Here is a 26488-nt window from a genome sequence, read left to right on the forward strand (position 1 = left end):
GCAAGTTAGATTACAATGCAGCAATAACTATTACGTAGTAAGAAGAATTGATCGCATTTCAAGAATCTACATTGAATTCACAAACGAGCTAATTACACACAAGACTATCTATCCCCGGGCACCTAGGAACTATTTAGTAGCTACACCAGTCTTCTCAAATTCGGCGATCGTTTCACCCAGAGGCTTGAATGCCTCGATCAGAGTGGCCGGGGCTTTTCCATCTGCCCGTTCCTCATAATGCTTGGGCACGTCGTCCACTACCAGGCGCAACAAGTCGGGGCGAGAGTAATGACCAACGGGGTCTGCCAGAGTTTTGGCTTTGTCGATTTCATCCAGATCGATATCGCAGTATACAAGTCCATCAAAGGTTGGGTCTGAATCTGGGGTGATCTTTTTCCCATCAGGAGCAAAAACACCTGCAAGACCACCACCTCCGCCTCCGACAGCAAATGACTTGCCGGTAGCAGAATGTCCCTCAGTGTTCTTCTTCAGACCCTCGGCCGAGATACACTGGTTTGTCACTAGAACGAACGCGCCGCCCTCAATGGCATACATCCGGCTGGCGGTGATCTCGTTTGCTTCGCTGCACACTGACCATGGCTCTTCGCCCGTAGCCTCGCCGTTATATGGCCACGCGGCGATGTGGACTTGTTCATTCTGTGCATAGGTGTGGTATTTCAAAAGCGGCTGAAGATGCTCCCAGCAGTTCAGCATGCCAATCTTCCCCAGCTTCGTGTCGACAACGGTTTTCAGGGAGTCGCCAGTCGAGTCGCCAAACAGGGTCCGCTCGCAATGGGTCGGCTTAGTTTTCCGACGGTGAAGTAGCACGTCTCCCTTGTCGTCAATCAGCACCTGGGACAGATACAGACTGCTCGCCACACGCTCGCTGAAACCAAGGACAACGTGTATCTTGTTGGCAGCAGCGGCTTTGCGAATCCGGAGCATCTCAGGACCATGCGCCGTCATGCTGTTCTTCATGTATTTTTGGACCAGAGGGATGTTTTCGCTGTAGGTGCCACCCCAAAGAAAGTTGGGGTATCCTGGAATCCATACTTCTGAGAAGGCAATCAGAAGCGCGCCGTTGTTGGCTGCTTCTTCAATGAGTTCAATGGTGCGCTTGACTGCTCCCTCCAGGTCGAACCACACCGGTTCGGCCTGAGAGGTTGCAATCTTGTATTGGCGAATAGACATTGCTTTTACCTTGAGATGGGCGCAAAGGAAAAAAAAAAACAAACGTTGGTGATTGTTGATCTGAACTTACTTCACGTCGGAACAAGGGTTCTTAAAACTCTCCAGCCTCCTTCACTCGCTTGAACATTATCCGTCAATCAGCCGTACGAAACGAGATAATGACAAATAGCTTGATCCATCTGTTTATGGCGAACACGGATGTCCATTATCCTATCGAGAGAATTCCTCAGTTGTACGTAGGTAGCTGGCCGAGAAACTTCCCCTTCGGGTAGCCATTATCCTATCGAGCTAATCCAGCATAATCGCGGGCCCACCATGTTAAATCGACAAGCGATACTTCATAATAACTAAATAAAGAGGAGTAACCTATTGTAGCTTCAAAGGCATACTGTGAGCCCAGTGATCGTCGCGATAACCATGCATGGAAGTAGATTTTCTGCACAAACCTCTGCAATGTGTGGGGATAAAGTCTAAAAGCTTGTTGGGCTGGTAGATAAAAGGATACATAATGAATTTGAATCTTCAACATTAATACATATCGACTTTACAGCATTTGTAGAACTGCAGCGACTTGACTTCTCCGGCATCACAACAGCAATAGCTGAAACCAAGTCCCCTGGAAGACGCCTTACAACTTTTTATTTTCAATGTCCTGGTATGTCAACCTCGAGGTTAGGATGCTAAATTTGCTACAATCTTGCATAGATTAGTCTCTTTGCTACCATGGGCAGTCTTACCTACGGCTACTGTACTAGCATCATTACTACTACGCTTGGACAATCTAGCTTCTTGTCCTATATCGGTCTTGACACTGCACCGAATGCTACACAGCTCATCGGTGCGATCAATGGATTATACCAAGCTGGCAGTCTCCCTGGGGCCATCTTTGTTGGCGTGTTGGGTGACTGGCTAGGCCGTAAATATGCCATGTTTTCTGGCGCCTGCTTGTGTCTATAGTCGGCGGAGCAATCGAGACAGGATCCGTACATATTGCCATATTCATAGTGACTTGATTATTAACAAGGGTTCAGTATTGGCAAGTATCTTGTTTTAACTGAATAATAAAAACATCTGCTGACTGAATTCCTCCTAGGAGCTCTTGTGACGTTGACAACCTTGTGGCAGAGTGAGATGGCACCTCCAGAAACCCGCGGACTGTTAGTCGGGCTGCATGGTTCGGTTTGTTCCTGCTATCCCTTCGGAATTCTATGTTTCCTAACCATTCTCCTATACGTGTTTTCATTCTTATCGGCCACACAATCGCCCAGCCGGGTCGGAGTTGGGTTCTACCATGTCAACGCTAATAGAGCCCTTTCTTTGTGATTGAAAGATCTCGCTATCGTGACGAAGATTCATAGCGAAAAGCTTGCGGAAAAGAAATTCAGGCTGATGTCTCAGCAGATCGAGCTTGAGAAGACTCTTCCTAGCTCTTGGGCTAGTATATTCACCATCCCATCCTACCGGAAAAGAGCCCTTATTGGATTCACTTGCATGCTTTTTTTTTTGGCCAGGGGTACCGGAATTCAGGTCATTAATGGTTATTTCTTCAAATCGGGGAGTCAGGAATGATACTGTCTCGGTATATTAGGTAGTGAATAGATGAAGTTGGAGATGTATCTATTCAGTTGAAGCAAAACTAATAAATCAGTCTCGCTCCAGAGAACCATTATCATGTATTAGCGCGCAAAGATGGACACTATAATGCAAATCCAGATGTCAAATATTTAGCGGCGAACTAGTGGCGATGGCTCCCCGGCACTCTCCGGTTCGGGATACGCACATCATGCGCACATACGAGACTCCTAGTCTCCGAGTGCATTGGTACTAGTGTCAGATTTCAACTTAGATTCAATGATTATATAGCACATGGCATTGGTGATGTATATCTAGTATTCAGTTGGAGAACGTCGAAGCAAAAGCAGCTCTTGCCGGCTTTCCTGTAAAGTGGTTTTTGCAAGATCGCAGGCGCAAAAACTGTTGCATACAGTATCAGCTGCCATGCAACAGCAAAAACAGCAACAACCTCCTAGGCAGCGTGTCTCTCTAGCTTGCACGACATGTCGAGCAAAAAGAACCAGAGTAAGCGTTCTCCAAGTCGATCCCCCATTTGTCTACCTGGGCACTGAACTCTGTCAAAGTGCGATGGTCAGCTTCCAGAATGCGGTACCTGTCTCCGAACAGGAAGACAATGCGAGTATGTGCATGATGCGGAACGCAGAAAGTAAGTGCAGATCGTCAGACTTTAGGAAAGTTGGTTTGGTCCTGATCGCGAATGTAGGCCACCAAGTAAACGATATATAGAAGCCCTCCATTCACGCATTGAAACCCTAGAACGCCAGCTGCAGCAATATCATCAAGCAACTGTCGATGGGAAAATGAAAATTATCAATCCTTCGACGCTGGCTTCTCCAATTTCATCACTCAACCGACCAAAGTACGATGCTGAATTAATTCCCGATGACGATGAACCTGGCGTCAGTCCAGAGAACCAAAGGGACCCAGTTGACGACTTGACTGACATCTATGGCCGCCTCGACGTTGCAGAAGATGGCCATTTGCGTTACTTTGGTGCCTCAAGCTACTTCAACATGTTGAAACGCCCCCAATACGACGGTAGCACGGCAAAGCCCCATGTTCCTTCTCTCAGTTCTACAGCGTTCCAAGCACATATGCCTACGAGAATCGACCTTCCACACGAGGTGCAGAATCATCTGCTGGACCTCTACTGGAAATGGCAGAATCCATGGCAATATATCGTCCACAAAGACGCTTTTTGCCGAGCCTTGGAACAAGGCCATCATGACGAGTACTGTACTCCGCTGCTACTTCACTCGGTTCTTGCTTTGGCGGCTCGATACTCAGACGACATTTCTCTTCGGACAGATCCTTTGGATGCAAACACGGCGGGAGATGCGCTACAACGGACGGCAAAATTCATATTACAGTCGGAAGTCGAGCACCCGACAGTATCGACGGTTGTATCTTTGGCCATTTTGGCCCTACGCGAGATGTCCACTAATAAAGAAGCAATCGGCTGGACGTATATAGGTGAGATGACAATTCGAAGCTAATGCGGAAAGTACTTCTTCTAACGATGCTTGAATAAAAGGAATCGCAGTTCGCATCGCATACAATCTCGGACTCAATCTCGATTGCACACCATGGCTTAATAAGAATCTAATTAGCGAGGAGGAAGCAGAGATACGCAAAATAGCCTGGTGGGGTTGTTATCTGCTTGACAAGTATGTACTGGCCGTCCCCCTTACCCAACAGACGTCTGGCTGACAATCTCTCGCAGACTTTTCAACATAGGTCTTGGAAGACCGGGCATGATTAAAGAATGGGATATTACTGCCCTGAGGCCGTCGCTCCTTCGAAGTGTAGAGTTCTCTCCTTGGGAAATCCATGAAGAGGGGCTGAACATCTCCATACCAATGTCGAGGAGTATAAGCAATATGCACTACATGTGCGAAATCTTTCGGATTGTTTCCAACGCTCTAGATCAAATGTCAGCTCTGAACCTAGACTTTTATCGATGAAAGCCCGCTAATGGCCTGTCTAGCTACGCTCCCAATAGTCATCTCAGCCTCGTTGAGAAGGAAAATCTAGCCAGCAAAACTCACCTCGAATTGACGACTCTTTATAATAATCTTCCCAGTTTCTTGAAACTACCAAGCTCAGCCAAAACGCCTCGTCCAGCTCATAGCTATTCACTTCAGTGTGTTTCCCTTTCACCGAATAACTAAGATTGTATCTGCTAATCATCACCATTCCGTAGTCTTCAATACCATACAGTTACAATTCTGCTACATCGTCCATTCTTACGCAGACGTGAACAATCTACCCTTTCTGACCTAGTGTCATTGACCGATCTAACGCATAACCAAATCTGTACAGCTTCTGCGGAAGCTATCTCCTCGGTATTGAGGGCCTACAGAACCCACTACACGCTTGTAAGCCAATCTTATAATCCTCTGCAACAACCGATCGATAAAGCTTGCTAATTAGAACGTAGAGACGAATTCCCATCTCCACAGTCCACGCTGTCGGTACCGGGTCCGTGGTGCACCTCTTAGATGCCACTTCTCAAGACCCCATTATGAGCCGGACTGCAATCAGACTGTTGAAGTTCAACCTGACTTGTCTCAAGGAAATGAGCACAGCATGGACATGGGGTCTTCGAGCAATCAGATCACTACAGATTCTGGCGGAAGGATGGGCGGTGAATGAGCTTCTTCACGCACAGGGTGACAGGCCATCTGCAACGCAGAATACTTTAGACTCGAACCTGGCTAGAGGAAGTAATCAGTCGAACAGTGCGGCGAGCCCTTTGGACAGTCACCTTCAGAATATCGACTGGTTACTAGATTTTGACAGCGGGCTTGACCACGAGCCTACGGACATATATGACTCCAATAATGGGTTTTGGGCTATGATCCCTTAGACGTGTGAAGCTATTCTTATAATAACGAGTGCTTTATTTACAATGCCAGCAACTAGCAGAACAATTGTCGAGAATAACCTTGTTAGGGCTGAGCAGCAAGGAGAGAGAAGTAAACCTAAAGCTATTATAAAAACCATCTTAATTGCTATGCTAAGATAGGACTAAATTATGTCAATATAGCCATTATATCAGTCAGCAAGCAATACTCAGCCGGTTAGTTTATCACAGTCCATATAAACTGAGTCAACTGCTCCGAGTATAATCTATGATACATTTCATTCCATTCTGTTCCATTTAATTTGCCGTGTGGAAATCTGTATCCATAACTAGGTATTCCGCAGGTCTAAGCGAGATCCTAGATAATCCGTACTATGCTATACTCTGATCAGTATCCACACGCTGCAGTGCTGCCCAAGTCGCAGGCGTTAACGGCACCATGTTTTTCACTGAGTGACGTCTGTGGAATAGGTGCTCAGACCAAACTGACCTTCCTCTTAGGGCAAAGAACGCAATTGATCGCCGAGCTTTGACAGCGCTGGCTTACGCGGTGGTGCTAGAATTTTCCGGATTCGGCGTTTTGTGGCGTCCCCCGCAAAATGCACGCTGCACGTTTTGTGTTTATTTACTATATTGTCTTGCCGTTTGCGGTTGCGCTGTTGAGGAGAAGATAAAAAAAGATTCTAAAGCCATATAAGTATGAATATTTCATACTCACCATTTGCTATTCAATCAATTGATTCATGTAGCTCAGTGTCAAGAATTCCAGTCGCATTGATATCCGGGGCTGTGGAGTTGTGGGGAAGCTCTTAGACTAGTGTGTACAACTGTGTAGAGCTAGCACGAAGCCTAGCGAGACCAAGATTTCGTCCGGCTTTTAGTATTTATATTCCTGATTTGCAGCTTCATCTGGCAATCTGCTGGTCTTCGGTGGTTGGCTGCACGCGTTACAGATCTGACGTCTTGGCCTGCATATAGTATATCGGTTCTTATTCTGCTGGGCGATCAATGTATAGCTCCAAGGTATGTTATCTTCGTTTTCTAAGATGGAAAAAGAAAGAAAAAAGAAAAAAGAAAAAAAAAAACACAAGGCTCATACATGTACAGTCGCTCCAAGGCCTGTTGTGCTTTCTGCCTCTTGCCTCGGGCCTCCCTCTCCAAGACAGAGTCGATCAAGTACTCAGAGCCTATGGTGTGAACAGCGCCCTAGAAGCAGGCGACACTCACCACAACAAATACATCTACCAAACCCGATTCTCTGGCGTCACCTGGGACCAGCAAAACTGGCGTCTGCAAAGCAACGTGCTGGATCAGGGCCACTATGCCTCTCGCGGCTCTATAGCGAATGGGTACATTGGCCTCAACGTTGCCGGAGCCGGACCATTTTTCGAGCTCGATACGCCTGTGAATGGTGACGTGATTAGCGGCTGGCCCTTGTTCTCGCGGAGACAGACCTTTGCCGGATTGTCCGGTTTCTATGACGTGCAGGCCACCACGAATGGGTCCAATTACCCCTGGTTGGGAGAGTATGGTTACGATAGTGTGATCAGTGGTGTTCCGCACTGGGGTGGCTTGGTCCTTGATCTTGGAAATGGCGAGTATCTTGATGCGACTGTTGATAACTTAACAATCTCAGACTACATGACAACATTCGACTACAAGGCTGGTGTTTTGTCCTGGGACTATACATGGACACCCAAGAGCAAAAACAGCTCCTTCGGGGTCAACTACAAGATCTTTGCCAATAAACTCGACATCAACCAGGCCGTGGTCCAGCTGAGTATTACTCCGTCCGCAAATGGCACCGCCACTGTCACCAACGTTATCGACGGATATGCTGCTGTTCGCACGGATTTTGTCACCTCTGGCAATGATAGCGATGCCATCTTCACCGCCGTCAAGCCAATCGGTGTCAACAACGTGACTGCCTGGATCTACGCAGTACTAGGTGGAGACGAGGCTTTTGACTTCTCTTCGGCAGCGCTTGTCAGCAACAAGCCTTACATTAACCAGAACGAGTCATCTATTGCGCAAGCAGTGAACGTAAAGTTTACTGCCGGCACCACAGTCACCATCACCAAGTTTGTCGGTGCTGCGTCCACGGATGCGTTTCCTGATCCTCAGAAAACCGCCAAAGATGCTGCTTTAAATGCCCGAATCAGGGGCTTCGATGATCTCCTGCATTCTCATATTTCCGAATGGGCTCAGATTATGCCAGACGATTCCGTGGATGACTTTACTTGTGCTGATGGAACTCTGCCTGATGAGATTTTCATAATTGAAACTGCAGTCATGGCAGTAGTAAACCCGTACTATCTTCTACAAAATACTGTGGGTGAAAATGCTCTCCGCCGTGTGAACGACGCGCCGGTGAACATCTGGAGTATTCCCGTTGGCGGCCTTACTTCGGACTCCTACGCTGGTCAGATATTCTGGGATGCAGATCTCTGGATGCAGCCTGGCCTGGTAGCTGCGTTCCCCGAGTCAGCTAAACGTATAAGCAACTACCGAGTGGCAAAATATCCACAGGCCCTTTCCAATATTGAGACCTCATTTGCAGGATCTCAAAATAGAACTACCTTCTCTTCAGACGCTGCAATTTACTCCTGGACTGCCGGACGGTATGGTAACTGCACTGCTACAGGCCCATGCTGGGACTACGAGTATCACCTGAATGGCGATATTGGCATTTCACTGGTCAACCAATGGGTTGCCAGCGGCGATACTGAGGATTTTCGGAATACCCTTTTCCCAATTTACAATTCGGTTGCTACATTGTATGCTGATCTGTTGAAAAAGAACGGAAGCCACTGGACTTTGACAAACATGACTGATCCTGACGAGTATGCCAATAACGTCAATGCTGGTGGATATACCATGACTCTGATTGCTCAGACGTTGTTGAATGCCAACGCATTCCGGAACCAGTTCGGATTAGACCAGAATTCTACATGGACTGAGATGGCCGACAACGTTCTCGTCATTCGGGAGAATGACGTGACTTTGGAGTATACTACCATGAACAACAGCGTAGCTGTCAAGCAGGCTGATGTGGTCTTGTCAACGTTTCCGTTGGACTATACGCGGAACTACACTAGCAACGAGGCGCTCAATGACCTGGACTATGTTGAATTCCTCTCTAATCTATCACCTGGCTTGAATTGACTAACAAAAATTTTAGTACGCCCTCAAACAATCCCCCGACGGACCTGGCATGACCTACGCCATCTTCTCAATTGTCGCCGGCGAAATCTCAACATCCGGCTGCTCCGCGTATACCTACGCGCAGTACTCGTACGATCCATACATTCGAGCCCCCTTCTTCCAGTTCTCCGAGCAGTTAGATGACGACTACAGCACCAATGGTGGCACACACCCGGCCTTCCCTTTCCTCACCGGCCATGGAGGCGCCAACCAAGTCGTTCTATATGGCTACCTCGGTCTCCGCCTCTTGCCAGACAACATCCTTCACATCGATCCTAGTCTGCCCCCTCAAATCCCCAACCTAAAGTACCGCACTTTCTACTGGCGTGGATGGCCCATCCAAGCAGGCTCAAACTACACGCACACCACCATCCGTCGCGCAACCACCGTCGCACCACTATCCACAGCCGACCAGACATATACCAATACCAGCATAACCCTGCAAGTTGGCCAGAGCAATAACGGAAGCACCTACTCCTTGCGCGCCGACGGATCACAGCTGGTAATCACCAATCGCCAAATCGGGTCCGTGAAGACTATTGCTGGAAACATCGCCCAATGCCAACCCGTGCAGTCCCCCGACAGATACCAGCCAGGCCAATATCCACTTTCAGTAGTTGACGGCGCAGCGTCGACGAAATGGCAGCCAAAGTTTGCTGCTAATGTCAGCTCTGTAACTGTCGCACTGGATCCATCTTCTCCTTTAACATACAAATCTGGAGATAGTCGCAACGCTACCGCCATATCAGGATTCTACTTCAACTGGGCACAAGCTCCTCCAACCAATATCACAGTTGTCCTACACAATACCCCCATCGCAAATCTGAATGCATCGTCCTTATCTAACACGACAACGGAGACAATGACAACAACGGCCTTGGATATAGCAATATCAAAGCCCTACTCTGCCGCAAGCAACAACGATGACATCATCGCCCTGTCCTCCGGTAACACGACGAATTACACGTTTCCGTCTCCTGTGCCCGTACCGAGGTTCGCCACATTGTTTATCCAGGGGAATCAGGGCTTGAATAAGACGGATCTCAAGTATGGGAATGGTACGGGTGCAACGGTGGCAGAGTGGGCGATTCTGACTGTTTAGTTTTACCTGGCCTAGGTATGTGTGCTGGTGTGGGTGTCTGTAATGAGTAAGATGAACATCTTGATAAATGGAATTCCAATAAGTAATAGCTTGTACTTTTCGGATATGGTAGATGTAATAGATGGCCTTGAACATCTATGAGGCATGACTAGCTGTAGCTATAGTTACGCGTCGATGAGAAAATTGCCTAATGTGGACATAGTTACCCATTTAGGCAAGTTATGGGTTGATATGGGTAGTTGTTTGTCAAACGATCAGCGACTGTCACTTCCTAAATCACTTTTTGAAGGGCTACTACTCGGACAAATTAACAGCGATGGCTGATATGTATGCATTTACCCCGCACCTTACATATGATTTGTGATAATTCGATATGTGCAGACTGGGGATTGATTGTATTCGTGGATAAATACTGACTGCATATCCAAGTGGCTCCACTGAGTCAGGAAATATGCATTATAAAAGAGATCTTGATTCCGTATTCCGCTATCACAATGAATGTTCAATCGCACATATACCGTCAAAATGAAGTTTCTCATGCACGTCTTTGTTGCTTCGTTAGCAACAGTATTATTGACACTAGCATGCACGACCGATGATGATTGCAGTCTCAATGGTACCTGTCAGCAAGGTACATGCCTCTGTGATCCAGGCTGGGTTGCATCTGACTGCGGCCGTCTTGATCTCCGACCTGCAACCCGGTATACCGGCTACAATCGCACTGCCGAGGGTATTTCCTCCTGGGGAGCAACGGTTGTGCAAGATCCCAGTGACTCTAGAATATTTCACTTGTTCATGGCACAGATCGCCCATAACTGTTCGCTGAATTACTGGACTCCCTATAGCACAGTCGTACGGGCAACGTCAACATCTGGTCCTGAGGGCCCCTATCAGTTCGCTGGAGAGGTTGTGGGAACATTTGCTCATAACCCCACTGTTATTTACAGCGAGGCAGATGGGCTGTACATTTTGATCCATATTGGATGTCCGGTCACAGTGTCAGCTGGTTGCGGATCATCAGAGGCTTTTAGTTGCGGCCCAGGCAATACAAATAATGGAGAAAGCGGGATAAGCGCGTGGTCATCGCCAGATCTGGAAAACTGGGATTTTCGTGGGCAAGTAATGCCTGGGAATGTTAACGGTACCTGGGATTCTGACACCACCAACCCGTCGGTGTTCCCTCTGTGGTCTGCCAACGATCGTACGCATGAGATACTCATGGCATATCGTGGCTGCATCTGGAATTGTGGCGATGGTCTCGAGCAGATTGGTGTAGCAGTGGCTGCTAGCTTCCCTGGCCCCTATATTCGCGCGCATGATCACCCAATTTTCCCAGATAATACCGAAGATCCCTTTGTCTGGAGCGACAAACGAGGAAACTTCCATATGCTCGTGCACTCACTCGACTCTGCTGTCAATGGAGATGGCTCTGGGCCTAATGTTGGACGTCATGCGTACGCACGCAGTTGGGATGGACAATGGACTTATAATAATGAGACGCTGGCGTACGGCACGTATGTCACGTTCAGTGATGGCCTGTCGACTAATTACTCGCGGAGGGAGCGGCCACAGTTGTATTTTAGCGACGACGGACAGATGACGCCGCTGTTTTTGAGCAATGGCGTGCAGGAGGTGAATACGTCGCAAAGCTATACGCTTGTTCAGCCTGTTGGAGACGGAGCGAGATTGTATGTTGAGTCTTTAGGATTGTAGAGTAGAATTTTAGTGAACGAATGAATCGGGGCTCAGAGAGAAGGCGCACCTCCCCTTTTCGGCGCACCTTCCTCTTCCTTCCTCCTTCCGGTTTTCCTTCCCATTTATCCTTCAGTCAAACCTCACTCTTCTCTTTCACCATGCCCGTTTCTTGTCTCCAAGCAATAATCCATCCACCTCTCTGGTCTACCAGAATTTCTCCCTTGACAGTTGGAATCACTCACATCTTGCTCAGAATGTCCCTCGACCCACGAGTTTCACGTTTCTCCGCTGATTCGGGGTCCTCCTACGAAAAACCCCAGCAGCGAATCCTCCCCACGCAGCAGGAGAATCCCCAGCCAAATTCGTCCAATCTGCGCAAGATACTTCATTCTATGGCAAGACCAGCGCCTCATACTGAGTCAGATATTCCAGATCCAAGCGACGAGAACGATGTTCGTGCCATGGGATGCTACGCTGACTACATCTGTGCATACAATGAGTGGAAAGATTGGTTAGCGAAACTCTCTGATTCAGAAGACAAGTTAGAGAGCATTTCCCTTCAGCTCGAGCATTTCGCTGGCGATGGCATGATGCAACAGAGCGTACTTATGCAATGGCGCTCTGAGCGCCTCCGCTGGCATGACCTGACACGGCTGACGTATATTGCGCTTCACAAGTGCGCGTTTCATATGACCGAATATCACAATCTCCTGACTGAGTTGTATAACCAAGCAGACGCTGAATCTGGAAGGCTAGCTCAAGAGCTCAGAGAAGCAAACAATACGGTCCAAGAGTTATCAATCAGACTACAAGCAACTGCTGGGCATGCGCATTTAAATGTTGGGGGAGTTCGTCCAGGAAGTCACGGCGATGGTGAAGTCTCAGGATTGCAAGACCATTCCAATGCATGGTCACCGAAGTAACTTATCTGGATTAGATGTGCAGTTGCCAGGGGTGGTCGACGGGCGTCAGATTCTTGGCTCTTTTGACTTAGCGTCTCAATAATATTGACTTCCTTGGCTAGTCATGGAGTTTTAGAGACGGCATTTGATTAGGAAGTGAGCTTGTTGTCGTTACTGGTTTTAAACGAGGATATTCATTTATTATTACTGATTGTATTTCACGATCGTGTGGGCTTGCTGGGACTTTGACCTACAAGAGTCCTATTTGACGACAACATATATGTCACGGAACTCGTTGTAGCCTGAGGCTCTGACACGTTCTTTGTTTGCCTTCACAAGTTAGTTCGCACGTGATGTGAAGCCTATCAGTGAAAAATTTCCCAACATCTGGTTTTTGGTCGTGTCACTGATCCATATTGCTTTCTCTGCCAGCTCTATCACTCCACTCTGCTGATTCACAATATACTAAACTTCACAAAGAGATATGTTTTGGACCAAGCTGAAGTAAGCAGTTTCAACTTCCTACCATTGATTAAGACTTACGTGGAATGAAAGATAGGTCTTCTAGTTCCTGGACCGAAAGTCACAGCAGAGCCTGCCATAGAGCCGGTACAATATATTGGACTGTGCTCGTCCATATCCTTCACCTTGACACGTTGCATTATTTGGCAATTTCAACTACTTCTGGAACATACTAATGAGGGAATCACCAGAGAGTTATTGAACGTGATATTAACCCTCACATACTTAGCCGGAATATATCCTCTATCACACATATCTAAGGTTCATGAGCAAGACCACAGACCAGAATATAGATCATTAATCAAAATGACTCCGTCATTGATCCTGATGTAAGCTGCTCATAGAATACTTTATGGAAGTCGATACATGAATAGCATACAAACTTGATATGTATGTCTTCGTATTCTTCGCTCATTGTCATATGTTCTATAGCTATGTACAAACAACCTTCTTTATACCAAAGATCTAAATATTCTATGTATGCAAGATTTCCTCCGTCGTACTGACCAAAATATCAAATGCGCGCAATAGATGCGATTCATCCGCCAATGCGCTTCCACTCACAACTCTAATAACATATATACCAGCAATAACTGAAGAAGTCAGATATACCTCTCCGCGAGAATTGATTAATTCATAGACCTGTTTGGTGAGTTCATTCGCTTTTTCGTCGACCTGTGCAATGGCATGTTTAGATCCACCTTTCTCGCCATTCGTGCCGTTGGTGACTGCCGTAGTGCTGGGGCTACTTCGTACTCGAAGCACCGTCAATCCAAAAGCAGGCTTGGTAACAATTTCGAATAGATCCGGTCGACTCCGGATTTTGTCCACGAACAAATCCCCCAGCGCGATGCCTTTGCGGATATGCGCTTTCATTCCATTGAGCCCATAGCTGCGCATGACAAACCAAATTTTCAGACTGCGGAATCGTCGGCCCAGCGAGATCTGCCAGTTGCGGTAGTCGATGACTGTGCCTTGTTCCGAGTAGGGGTTACGCAGGTAGATTGGTGTGATGTCGAGGGCGTCAGTTAGGTCGACGCGGTTGCGGACAAAGAGACAGCTTTAGAAAAGAAGTTAGCAATTAATCCCACAAAGCGCAATATAGAAAAATGAAAGACATGCCTGGCGTCAAAATTGACTAGTAGCCACTTGTGCATGTTCATATTGAAACTGTCCACTCCCTCGGCAAAATGCTGCGCAAAATGTTGATATTCATCCGCAACCAAAGCTGCGCCGGCATACGCAGCATCGATATGCACCCATATACGCCGCCAGGACTCCTTCTCATTCAAAACGGCCTTGAGCTCCGCGAACCGATCCACGGCGCACGAGCTGGTCGTGCCCATAGTAAATGTAATAAAGAAAGGAACGAGTCCATCTCGTTCCTCGATCTGTGTCAACACAGCCCGTAGTGATTCCCCCGTCATTTCTAGGTTATCCTCCAGCTTGGCAGGGACACTGCGGAACCTTGTGCCTGCAACCAAGGCAGCCTTTGCAATACTGCTGTGCGCTTGATCGCTGCTGAGAGCAACTAGCTTAACCCGGTGGGCACATATTCTGTCTTCGTATTCGGCCGAGCCATCTTTCACGCCATCAGCGAGGGTCAATTCGCGTGCGCGCCGCTCGCGCGCCGCTATTAACATGGTTGCGACTGACTCGCTTGCGGTGCCTTGAATAACACCACCACCACGATTCGCGGAGGTGCTCTGGAAACACTCAGGTAATCCCAACGCCTTGCCAACCCAGTCCATTACAACAGTCTCAAGCTCAGTACATGCCGGCGAACAGATCCAATTGAAGGCAGGCGCGGTGAAGGCCGCGGAGTACATCTCCCCTAGTATACTGGGATATGTGACGGACGCGGGGAAAAAAGCCATGAAGTTGGGCGATTGCCAGTGTGTCAGTCCCGGCTGAATTTTGGATTCAATGTCTGCTTGGATTTCAGACCATGCTTGTGGCTCGAGCGGTGGGCTGTCGGGGATTTGGGGACGCAGATACCCCGGTTCGATGGTGGGGAGGACGCGGCGATCTGGAAGGGAGTCGAAGTGATTTATAACTTGGAGGCACAAGAAGATTAGTCCAGTGGGATATTTGGCTGACTGCAGTGCATAGTAGAGAGTACTTACTGTCGTCAATGGCTGCATGGGCCGCTGCTCTGAACTGCTCTCGATCCATTGTGCCGAAACAATGTGGGCTGATTATATATATATATATATAAGAAGAAGGACGTATAAAAGAAAGAGTGTATTCTATAGAGTCGAATGTAAGAAGGATTAGACAGGTCAATGGCCGGATATAAACATATATAGTTGAGTGCGATGCGACAAAAGATGAGCAGGGAAATAAATCCAATCAGATAAGCGCGGAATCCAGAATTGCACTCGGAAATTTCCGGTGGGGTAAATAAACTCTTGCAGCCGGAAGGGCGCGCCGCTAGTCCTTTCAGGGCATATACATGCAGTTGGTAGCCCTAATTACGAAAGGTTGCATACAGCTGAACGAAGTCGAATCAAGAAGAACAATTGTCATCGTCTAGTTATCTCGAGTTATATTCTACCTAGTCGTGAGACCCCTCTTGTTCCCTTCTATCCTGCTCATCCCTGCTATCATACCGCTCTTGGTACCACTCCTCTTCCATCTTCTTCCCACCGATGATCAGCTGCTGCATAGGCATAAACACAAACAACAGCCGACACCATTTCGTATCACTGCGATTCCTGAACGAATGCGCCGTTCCACGCTGAATGCTAACGTCTCCTTGCCGGAGCGTCCGTTTCTGGCCGCTATCCAAGACTAGATCCACCTCTCCCTCTAACACTACGCTGTAATCGACTGTCACCGTGCGATGCATGGGCGTCTCCTTGAGCGGCTGCATGTCAATCACTCGAAGCATGGTCCCGTGTCCGGGCGTCATGCCTGGCGGTGTGTGTAGGTAAGAATCGTAGACAGCGACATCGACTTCGTTGTGGCATTCCACGGGAAACGTGTCGGTTGCATATAACAAAGCGATCTCGCCGTCTTCGCCGCATGAGCGAAAAGGCGCACATTCAGGAACTTGGCTGCCCGAGAGGAATATTGCCTCGCCCTCTCGATTGTGTGTGGTGATGTAGCGGTGGACTCGAGGGTAGCCCTTGCGAAGTTGATCAACGGGCATGATGTTCTGCTATTTCCGCGCTTTTTATTGCTTAGATCAAAGTTCGTCCACGAAATTCCATATCCATAGGCCCGAAAATACATGGAGGAAAAAAAAGTTCTGGGAGAGATGTATGAATATTGCCTCTGGCCTGATGATCTCATTTCCCGCATCTGATGTTGCCTTCGAGTTATGCTTCCCGAACTCAAATCAACGGTTCGGTTTCATCATCAGCGGCGATGGATTTTTAAAACAAAGAATGAAAATCAACAACGTTAACAGAATGTAGAATCCATCCCTGCCATAGTAGGAGCAATGTCATTAAGATCGGATAATAAGTCCATCAACGCACTCGGACTACCCGCCATCATGGCACCGTTATCCAAAAATTCGGACCATAAATTCTCCAAATCACCAGTGTCACCAGCGGCGTTTGTAGAAGACACCACGTCGGTTCCTGCATCTAATGCATTATAAAGCGCAGGCGTAGCCGAAGGAACATCACCAGGTTTCTTCCGTTCACTAGTGGACTCTATCACACGCGCTGAATCTAAAATTGAACCCTGTTGCTGTAGGGCATAATGTTGCTGCTGCTGTTGATGTGAAGGGGGAGGCGATGGTGGCGGTGATTGATCGCTCGAAATTGGCACCCAGTGGCCCCGTAAGACGTCCATCATAGCATTGATCCCTTCACGCACGACCTTGGAGCTCCTCTGTGCCCTGTCAAGCATCTGACAAGCCTCTATGACCTCTTCTTTCCGCTTCTCGGCCAAGATATCATCCCAATTAAAACAGACATCCATCAATAAGATAACTGCTGCCATAAAATCGTGGTGAATAACGGTCCAGGCCAACGAAACACTTGGCGTATTTGGAAACTCTTTATCCATGATTCGTTTGATTTCTATCACACGACGCGCGCCACTCAAACACATAATATGTGAATAAGAGTACTTGGGATCGCGCGCTCCCCGGATGAAGTAACTGCGATGCAATCGACACAAACGAGAATGATATCCTTGTTGAATCATAAGACGTTGCCACGCGATTTGAGGTGAGTCCTTATAGAGTTGTGCGTATTTACGACGGTTGATACTGTCCATCCGAAAAAAATCCGGCACCTCTTTGTAGTATTGGTTCCATTTCTGATCCAAAGCCATGATTTTGCTGTATGGAACATCGATCCCTTCTAAACGCTCACGGCACGTGTAGTCAGTTATTTGCCGGCAGCACTCTGATAATTTGAGTCTGAATATAAAGTATGACATCGTGGTAGGTACATGGTCTGGCAGGGATGGTTTGCCAATTTCCTCGTCTGGAATGTTTGCAGGATAATCAACGGCCATATGAGAAGGCTGGATGAGATAACTTCCCTCTTGAGGACCACCCATGTATGATAAAAGCCTGAGATCCAAAGTCAGATCGTATATTTCTTTCTGATAGAAACGAGATATTCGACGTACCAATCGGTAGAGACGACCGACCACACCAACCTACGCTTTATCTCCAACTCTACAGGATCAAACCCGTGTTTCTTCCTGAAATCTTTGTTTTGTGCGGAATCAAGCTGAAGAAGTCCCATAATTCTACATTGATGGGCCAAAGCGCCCACGTGGAACATGGCACGGACAGAAGTATCTTGCCCATTATTGGGAAGAAACTGAGAGACTATTATAGCGGCCTGGAGGCCCTCAACGGTAGGGTAATTCATGTAATCACTCTGAGTCAAAGCCGCTGCCACAAGGGTGGTGTACTCCCGATACCCCTTCTCATCGGCCGACGTGCATTCTGATTCTCCCATATCCTGGAAATATGTAGCAGTGGCTAAGATACTGAAAAGAAGAGCGAGATGATTCAAATCTACTGCTCCTGCTCTTGTTGATGGTGATCTCTGTCCATTGTGCACGCTTTGATAGATGGCATTGATCTGGGCTTGGACCTGACTTGGAATGATTACATAGTATAGATAGCTGACATAATCCACATAGTACTTGAAGAGCATAAGCGCTTCTGTTTCGCGTGGTAAATATGCTGTCAGATTCGTCGATAAGAATGCAGAATGGGTTGTTGTTTTAAGCTTGTTCTTGACGGATGTCGGCATGGCATCGGGAATGCGCGGTCCCATCATGATCTTCTCTAGCCAATCGGCAGTCCTCTCGTGCTCAATATCTTCTTGAGAACGTAGTTGGCTTTTTTCTAGACCGTCAACCCTGGGTATCTCAAATGCTGTCACCGGCTTTGCAGTAATATTGCGGAGCGCTGACGACGAAGCAACAATTCTGTTCTCTGCCGTCGTCGGAAACGCATTCGCAACCGGCAGAGGAACATTTTGATCACTAGCTGAATTAGCATCATGATTAGCATTGGCATATAAGCATGGTATTCTTCTTGAACGACAATTGAAGCATGGCTGCTGGCGGTCGCATTTCAGTTTCTTTTTCCGACAAGTTTGGCATGAGACAGGTTCCTGTCTGGGAGCTTGCTTTCTAGCGCCCTCAGATGAGAGCCCTCTGTTCGGAGCCTTCCGTTTGGCAGACATTGCAGACGTACAACAGGTCAAGATCGCTTTTGAAAAACAGCATCGTAATCCTGCACCGGAGTATCAAGGTCCGGGAGCATAGAGAGAGGTGCTCCGAGACTATTCCGCTTGCGGGTTAGCTCTTCAGAATTCGGACAGTCCGTGGAGCATCCGTGGAGGCTTTTGATATCTCCCTGCGCGGGCTCCCCGTTCATGCTTCAGCAGCAATAGCATAGTCGAACTAAGGAAATTTTAAATTTTTAAATTTAAGATGAGTCATTTGCTATTGGCACATATAAAGCATGGAAGCTGCTGTCGAGGAAAAGAAAGGCCCGCAGTCTTCAGCTTTCTTGCTTTTCGAATAAGGTCTATTATTATACGGTCCAAGCGCAACGTGACTTTGGGCATAGACCATCATGGATGAAACGCCGTTGAAAGAAGTCTCTGAAGCACTGCCTTCAAATCTATCGGACAGCGAGCATGGCACTCTGGGGGATCCCCCGAGCGAGTTTACGTATGGCACAGACCTATCTCGACCTTGATCAACGGCATAGAAGACGTTCTTGGATTCCACTAACGCGATGGCTCTCTCACAGCACTCGGTCGACTATGGCCTTGCTTGGCTGCATGGGTGCTGTATTCTGTACTGTTGGGTTTTTAAATGCCTTTGGAGTTTTTGAAACATACTACGCTACGAATATCCTGTCGAACGAGAGCGACTCGAATATCGGATGGATTGGAGCACTTAATATTTTCCTCTTGTTCGCGGGCTCTCTCATTACAGGACGTATCTTGGACCTCTTCGGACCTGCCGTAAGTTTGCAGAGCCTGATTATGACTGTATATGAAAGAATGAAACTTTGCTGATGTGCCAAATCACATCCTAGGTCATGTTCTGGGTCGGCTCTATAATAACGGTCTTTGCCATTATGATGGTCTCACTGTGCAAGACCTTCTGGGAATTTATCCTCGCCCAGGGTATAGTTCTTGGAGTTGGAGAAACTTTGCTGTTATGCCCAGCTGTTGCGCTAGTTGGTCAGCACTTCAAGAAAAGACTTTCCATCGCTCTTGGAATAACAATCGCTGGCTCATCATTGGGAGGGGTGGTTTGGCCTGTCGTTATGCATTCCCTCCTGGATTCACCTAGCATTGGCTTTGGATGGTCCATGAGAATCGCTGGTTTCATCATGCTTCCTATCTTAGCCGTTTCGTCTATGATCGCTCGGCCCCCGATTGAAGCGAAGAATTCGACTACAGCGGCGAAACCATCAAAGCCTGCATGGGACTGGTCACTGGTCACAAAACCGGCGATGGCATTGACTGCAAGTGCATTTTTCTTCGTCTACTTCGGCATGTTCATGCCATTTTTTTACACCACGGATTACGCCCTCGCGCAAGGATTCTCGTCGAACCTGTCATTCTATACTATCTCTTTGGTCAATGGCGCTTCCCTATTCGGGCGTATACTTCCTGGGTTTGTCGCAGACAAATACGGGAGATTTAACTTGTGTATCATAATGATAACGTTCTCCGGAATTATTGCCATGTGCATGACGACTGTCACCACGGTTGCCGGCCTTGTGTTCTTTTCACTTGCTTACGGGTTTAGTTCTGGGGTTAGTATACGCAGTCTAGTTACCTGACAAGACTATATCTAACCAGCGAACTTTCGTGCAGGGCATCCTCTCTTTACAGCAAGGCTGCGCTGCAAAATTAGCCACGCCAACCACTGTCGGTACCGCAATTGGTTTCGTCATGGCCTCAACGTCACTTTCGTGAGTTACAGATCAGGCCTATAAATATTCTTTACGTATCACTCATAACTTGTCTAGAGCATTATCGTCCACACCCATAGGGGGCGCACTGATTGAGAAGTACGGATATTTGTCGTTGTCCATCTACTCTGGAGTCAGCCTGCTTCTTGGCGCTGCCATACTTACGTTGGCGAAATTGTCACAAAATCGCCAATTTTTTGCAGTAGTCTAGGCTTTGTTTTTGGTGATTTGAAGGGTATATTGATTCTTTAACTCATGGGACAAGAGTTTTCTTGCGTCTTGTCATTTTATTCGTTCCCATTGACCGATGTGTACTGATGTTTTAACTAGCGTGCATTTCAAAGGCACATAGAGATTTTATAAGGCCAGATAGTGTCACTAATACCATTTACAATCCCTACTCAGAAGGTCACTAAACCCAGAGACTTGCTTATCTCCAAATTTGCGTCGTAGATATGCTAGTATTTGTACACCTTCCCATGAATAGCTACAGCGAACGATTTTGCAGTATATGATGCAACCAAAAAATCCCAAACACCGCTAATGCAAGTAATGCCAGCAATGCGAAGAAAAATGCAACGAAGTAAAGATGCAAAGAAACGAGAAAAGCACAGAAGTCTAACATCAAAATGATCAAGCAATCCATGATCTACGTGCCTTGCCTTGCCAACACGGTAACCATTCATTCAAGGCGCTCTTAAACAGATTCCTCGAAACCTCCCCCTCATCAAATTGAGTATCAAAATCAAAACAATGCATGGCATTCTTCATCACGTACCCAAATATCTCCCTTTCCGCCGTCTCACGATTGCATTGTGGAATATCGGACCTGAACGTGACGAAGTCCGGCGCAAAGCTTTCCGTAGACAAAGGTGATAAGGTGCGCCAGGGATCGAATTCGCCACCTGACCAGTACGTATTTGAAGGCCGGATTGTCCAGCCTCCAGTTTCAACATTTGTTTCCTCTGTGGCTGGAGATGCCGGCAGTAAGCCATTATCGACAGCGTCCGGGAATTGGCGATTGCAGACCTCTTGGTTATAGGCCAGTGTCTGATAGGTAGATAGAAGGCCGTGGGTAGGATCTAGAAACATGTTGTCGGATTGGAAAAATCCCCATTGAGAACAATATTGCCACGTCCAGCTGATAGAGGCTGCATCGGTGAGTCTGCCACCCAGAGCACAAGAGTCGGAACCGGTCTCGGTATTGCATTCCGTGTCAGCATAGGAGTTTATTAACGGAATCAATTGAGGCCATGATGCTAGCCTTTCGGCCACAGCTCGATTTCCGATATAAGGAGCCCAACCGCTCGTTGGGGTCGGTGTAGCTTGCATCGGTATTGGTTTATCCATCAGGTCTTCCACTTGATTTTCTGGGACAAAGACTCTGTGTCTACCGAGAATTCTGGAGATAGGCTTCTCGGCACTTCTTTTTGTAGTAGTTGCTGTCGTCGTTGCTATACTTGCAGCCCTTGTTGAGGTTGGCTGGGCTTCCATCCAGTCACATAACGAGCCCAGGCCGATGTCTCCTCCGTCCATCCCGTACGACTGGAAGGTGCCATATATATAGGCTAAAGCGGAGGTAAAATCACCATCAGAGTTGACCTCTCCTCCCTCTCCGAGAAACAACTTCTTCACGTCATCGCTTGCGGAGCCGTTCAGTGCCAATTGCGAATCAACATAGCCCATAGCTACATGCAAATCATTTGCACAACCTTCATACCCGTTGGCAACCATTCCGCGATATACCTGCTCGAAATAGATACTCATATCAACATGCGCTTGCACGGGTGCCGAGGATGCATAAGCTGCGTAGATAGTATCAGGGTACTCATTGCGTGTGAATGCAGCTCTCATGCCAGAATACGACCCACCGATCATGATCCATGGTGTCGCCTTGGGAGATAAATCCTCGGAGGGGAACTCTGATCGACTGAAATTTGTGGCAAAGTATGGGATATCGGCTATCGCTTGGGCATGAGTCAAGTATTGGAAATTTTCCGCTGGTGTATCTGCATTTATAGAGCCCATTGGTAGAGAATCTCCATAGTACCTGTAGCCAGAGAGTTAGTCAAGTTCAAAATTAATGGATATAATTAAGAGGAGACAAACCTATGTTCCCAAACAATACCAATGCCTCCAAACTCTTCCAAAAAGCTCCTAAAAAACGACGACTGACCTAACATACCCTGCGCTGAGCTATATGCTGAAGACTCGCCGACATCATAAACAAAAACGGGGCCACCGGAGCGATAATAATTGGTTGACACCCAATACCTATTACGATATGTGCCCAGGGTGTGATTGTTATGATCGATTGGGATCTATGATTGTTAGAAAACTTTGCACTCTACACGGAGAAAAATAGCACATATATCATACATCAACATATTCAGTTGGTATAGACCTTGAAGAAGATGTATCAACCATTTTGCGAAAATTCACAGGGTCCAATAGCACGGCGTCGGCACTTAGCCCTAACGAAGCCGCTAAATGTAGGTCGCGGGTTGTGGGAGTGTTGACGAAGCCAATGCATGATGCTTGTGGCACCAGAAGACTCGTTAGATATGTATAAGAGAGAAATGTATTGCGAAGTGATAGCTTCATTGTGAATGGTCTGATAAATATATCTAGGTACACCTATGTATCATTGGTGCGTAGATACTACGGTGCAGACCCGGGGGAAACGAGCAAGAATTTCATCTATCATAACATTGTAAGTGAGAAATGAAACTGATATTTATTTACTCCTGATAACAAGACTTGTATCTAAGGTATACACATAGTGCTGTATGCGGAAATCAAGATATCACAACATGTGTGACAATATTGATCGATATTACCGTGAACGTCCAACCTTCCGGATTAGGTAAAAACCCTAAGCCCCGGCCCTATCTCTAGATCTAGATAACCCTTTAGACAGCGTGAACATAATATATCGATAAGCCACTGCTGTCTTCTGAATAGTTTGTCCACTATGTCTAGTTTGCTCGCTTTGTTTGATTTGCTTTTTTGTGGAATGTCGGCGAAGTTGATTGGAATGTTCCTAGGTAAGGGGTAGTATGTGTGGCTAATATGTGGCTCCCACGGCTGTCTTGACTACTCAGATATACAGTATCAGAGTCCGGATATCATACAGAGTGATTGAAAATACCATTTGCAAGCGTACAGAGCTCAAGCCAATGCGGATGGCATAGTCTACAAACCGTCTACTACGTGCGTACACCAGCCACCTATTTTATGTATATTAACAATATACCGTATGGCTGGTGAAAATGTGCTTCGATGGTTAATAGGGAGGTGAATGGCTTTTGCTGATAGATACAAGGGTTGTGTGTAGCAAACATATACAGTTATGTCAACACTAGTAGAATTCGATGCTATTGTCCTATTTTATACCTATGTCATTATAGACGCCTGACATCTATTAATGTGTGTTAGGCAGGTAAAAGTAAAACCCCGTAAGTTTAACTATCTCTTGAATATTTAGTCAGGGTACGACAACAATATATACCAGAAATCTGCTACACCTTAGGACTACCTTGTTATCTCCCTCCGTAATGCTCAGAGTTCCCACGTTCTAAAAGAATTCCAGGCCCTGATATATAACGATCCTGTTGATTTGGCATTCTCACGTAGGGTTGGGGAGACCTGCCACTGTACCCAGGAATGTGAATACATATGGAAGGCTGGTCTATTGGATGGTAGCTCATCCGGAATGTGCATCAAGCTCCGAAACGAGGGACATAGGTAGATACGAGATGATAGACAGAAAACTAACATAAACACAATACAAAACTTTCTATTTCAACATAATTGGTTATCTATATTCCCCGTTTATGCACTAACCTCCCACTGACCCAAACCGCCTTGACATTGCGATCATCTCCATTCCACACCCACTTCGCAATCTTCTCTTCCCAATTCTCCCACCCAAATACATCAATATTTCCTGTATCCCCCTGGCCATCGTCTAGAGATACTTCACTATCCTCAGATAATGTCTCAACAGGGGCCCCAAGATCAATCAATTGCGCATCAAAATACATCCCCTTGTCAAATCCACCAATTTGATCCGCCATATCGACTACCTGCGCGCCTCCCCTCGTTGCCAGATACAGCGCCTCTTCAACACTAAGACTTTCATAACCCGTAGTCTCAGAAGCAGCTGATTGTGAGGAAACCAATCGTGAGACGAGACAGGCCTGACGCGCTGTCTCGAGGATACTGGGTGAATAACCACCGCTAACATCCGTTCCTAGTCCGACGGTAATTCCTTCGTCGAGAAACTTGCGCACCTCGCAGTGCCCAGATCCCAAAGCACTATTAGATGCCGGACAATGTGCCACCTTCGCATCTCGCGCCTTGACAAGCGCGCGCTCTTCGGGAGTCAGATGCACGGCATGCGCTAGAATCGTGCGAGGGGTCAATAACCCCGTGTCATCGTAAACCTGCGCGTAACTTTCCGACTCTTCGAACAATTCCTTAACGAGAATAACCTCGTTCTTATTCTCCGAAATATGCGTCTGGATATGCAATGGCGGGTTATACGACTTGGCCAACTGGCCCAATTCGCCTAGCACCTTATGAGAGCAGGTAGGCGCAAATCTTGGCGTGACTATGGGCGCCACGAGTTTGCCCTGTGGATCTAATTTGTGTATGTAGTCAATAACTTCCTGTGTTGCAGTTACGGATTCCTCGCCTGACGCATCGTGGTAATCTTCCGGGCAGAAGACGAGGTTATCCATGCATACTCTGCCAACGAAAGCGCGCTGGCCACGTCGATGACACAGCGTCGCTAGAAGATTTGTTGCTGGTACGTGGATGGTAGCAAAGTAAGACGCAGTCGTTGTTCCGTGTGAAAGGGTGCGAGAAATAACTTTGTTATAGACAGTGTATGCCTGCGGGGGGGCTTTTTCTTTACCCTCAAATGACCTTTCCATGGGGAACGTGTACTTTTTCAGCCACTCCAGTAGGGTCGAAGAGCCAAAAATGCCTGCATTAGGATATTGTGAGGCATGGATATGTGTATCTATCATTTGTTAGGTCAGTCACCCAATGGACAGGAAACGAGAAGAGCGACAAACCGATAAACCCCGGGAAAAAGAACGAATTCCCTCCTTTCCGACATCCCTTGAGAATGATCACTGTGTCCTTCTGCACAGATCCTTCATCGCTGCCGTTCTCCACGACCGTCCACCCCTTTCCCTGCACAAATGCACTCAGAGCCTCGTCCTGTCCCTTAGCATCATCGTGTTCATTCATTGGAACACTCCAATCAAATCCTTGAATTATCCCATCTGCATTCAAGACCCACAGGACACCAGTGTTTATCTCCAAACTGGGCTTGATTCCTGGTTGACTATGTTGTTGTCGCGGCAATTGAATGAATCGGCCATAGTAGAGGGTGTATGTTGGTGCCATTTCTTTTTGTCAAGCCTGTTGGCTCAAGGGTCTAGGCAGGTCTTATATTCCCCGGGTTTGAATAACCTCGAAAACTCTGCCGTTGTCTGGATGAAACCGTTTATACGTCCATGCATGCATGCACTACTTTCAAGGTTGGAAATGCATCCTCCAGCCCAACTCAGTCCAAAAGGCAATAGTAGACTTCAGGATTCACACGAAAATGGCAGCAATGCTTTAAATACTGGGGCAGTCTGAGAGCTGGAGTCAAAGCCGAAATCCAAAGAATCGCAACGACGGTATCGGCCGCCTCCGATATTACATATCCGTGGCGGGGTGGATTGGTTCCTGAGGCATCAATAAGTTATAATTCATGCTATAGTTAGATCTAAACTATTAACAAGGTCTTTATTGCTATACATAATTCTCTCTCATTCAGCATTGCTAATCAAATTTTATAACTAGTCTATGTTGAAGAATTAATACTCAGTCAGTAGACCTATAACTGTCTATCTGTCAACAGGAAAGATGTTGAAATGCACGTCCTCAAAGAAGACATGACGAATAAAAATATCTATACAATAAGAAATGAACAATATTCTTCT

General features: G+C 47.1%; 10 protein-coding genes across 10 annotated transcripts; 4 read left to right on the forward strand and 6 right to left on the reverse strand.

Annotated features, from left to right (window-relative positions):
* Positions 1-129: 129 nt before the first annotated feature.
* Positions 130-1191, reverse strand: UA08_02148 (hypothetical protein; the record flags this gene model as incomplete). The annotated part of the gene is made up of 1 exon (XM_020264348.1): positions 130-1191. One exon carries the CDS (start codon positions 1189-1191, stop codon positions 130-132), a length of 1062 nt encoding a protein of 353 aa, XP_020122225.1.
* A 723-nt stretch (positions 1192-1914) lies between these two features.
* Positions 1915-5635, forward strand: UA08_02149 (hypothetical protein; the record flags this gene model as incomplete). Its single annotated transcript, XM_020264359.1, has 11 exons — positions 1915-2107; positions 2285-2348; positions 2905-3012; positions 3082-3130; positions 3199-3412; positions 3493-4239; positions 4301-4433; positions 4490-4699; positions 4850-4909; positions 4970-5144; positions 5207-5635. The coding sequence occupies 11 exons, from the start codon at positions 1915-1917 to the stop codon at positions 5633-5635; spliced, it is 2382 nt and encodes a 793-aa protein (XP_020122174.1).
* Positions 5636-6640: 1005 nt separating this feature from the next.
* On the forward strand, positions 6641-9938 carry UA08_02150 (Acid trehalase; the record flags this gene model as incomplete). The annotated part of the gene is made up of 3 exons (XM_020264371.1): positions 6641-6655; positions 6740-8758; positions 8814-9938. The coding sequence occupies 3 exons, from the start codon at positions 6641-6643 to the stop codon at positions 9936-9938; spliced, it is 3159 nt and encodes a 1052-aa protein (XP_020122175.1).
* A 525-nt stretch (positions 9939-10463) lies between these two features.
* Positions 10464-12556, forward strand: UA08_02151 (hypothetical protein; the record flags this gene model as incomplete). The annotated part of the gene is made up of 2 exons (XM_020264382.1): positions 10464-11626; positions 11887-12556. The coding sequence occupies 2 exons, from the start codon at positions 10464-10466 to the stop codon at positions 12554-12556; spliced, it is 1833 nt and encodes a 610-aa protein (XP_020122345.1).
* Positions 12557-13531: 975 nt separating this feature from the next.
* UA08_02152 (hypothetical protein) lies at positions 13532-15232 on the reverse strand (the record flags this gene model as incomplete). Its single annotated transcript, XM_020264393.1, has 3 exons — positions 13532-14117; positions 14207-15086; positions 15184-15232. The coding sequence occupies 3 exons, from the start codon at positions 15230-15232 to the stop codon at positions 13532-13534; spliced, it is 1515 nt and encodes a 504-aa protein (XP_020122657.1).
* A 382-nt stretch (positions 15233-15614) lies between these two features.
* UA08_02153 (hypothetical protein) lies at positions 15615-16211 on the reverse strand (the record flags this gene model as incomplete). The annotated part of the gene is made up of 1 exon (XM_020264404.1): positions 15615-16211. The coding sequence occupies one exon, from the start codon at positions 16209-16211 to the stop codon at positions 15615-15617; it is 597 nt and encodes a 198-aa protein (XP_020122659.1).
* A 254-nt stretch (positions 16212-16465) lies between these two features.
* UA08_02154 (hypothetical protein) lies at positions 16466-18772 on the reverse strand (the record flags this gene model as incomplete). The annotated part of the gene is made up of 3 exons (XM_020264415.1): positions 16466-17594; positions 17654-18526; positions 18741-18772. The coding sequence occupies 3 exons, from the start codon at positions 18770-18772 to the stop codon at positions 16466-16468; spliced, it is 2034 nt and encodes a 677-aa protein (XP_020122658.1).
* Positions 18773-19124: 352 nt separating this feature from the next.
* Positions 19125-20487, forward strand: UA08_02155 (hypothetical protein; the record flags this gene model as incomplete). The annotated part of the gene is made up of 4 exons (XM_020264426.1): positions 19125-19222; positions 19305-19521; positions 19596-20324; positions 20371-20487. 4 exons carry the CDS (start codon positions 19125-19127, stop codon positions 20485-20487), a joined length of 1161 nt encoding a protein of 386 aa, XP_020122660.1.
* A 374-nt stretch (positions 20488-20861) lies between these two features.
* Positions 20862-23087, reverse strand: UA08_02156 (hypothetical protein; the record flags this gene model as incomplete). Its single annotated transcript, XM_020264437.1, has 4 exons — positions 20862-20970; positions 21262-22533; positions 22593-22804; positions 22863-23087. 4 exons carry the CDS (start codon positions 23085-23087, stop codon positions 20862-20864), a joined length of 1818 nt encoding a protein of 605 aa, XP_020122349.1.
* A 1102-nt stretch (positions 23088-24189) lies between these two features.
* On the reverse strand, positions 24190-25904 carry UA08_02157 (hypothetical protein; the record flags this gene model as incomplete). Its single annotated transcript, XM_020264448.1, has 3 exons — positions 24190-24256; positions 24330-25512; positions 25568-25904. 3 exons carry the CDS (start codon positions 25902-25904, stop codon positions 24190-24192), a joined length of 1587 nt encoding a protein of 528 aa, XP_020122352.1.
* Between the last annotated feature and the right edge of the window lie 584 nt (positions 25905-26488).

This window comes from Talaromyces atroroseus (assembly GCF_001907595.1).
Source record: "Talaromyces atroroseus strain IBT 11181 chromosome Unknown scaffold_2, whole genome shotgun sequence".
NCBI lineage: Eukaryota > Fungi > Ascomycota > Eurotiomycetes > Eurotiales > Trichocomaceae > Talaromyces > Talaromyces atroroseus.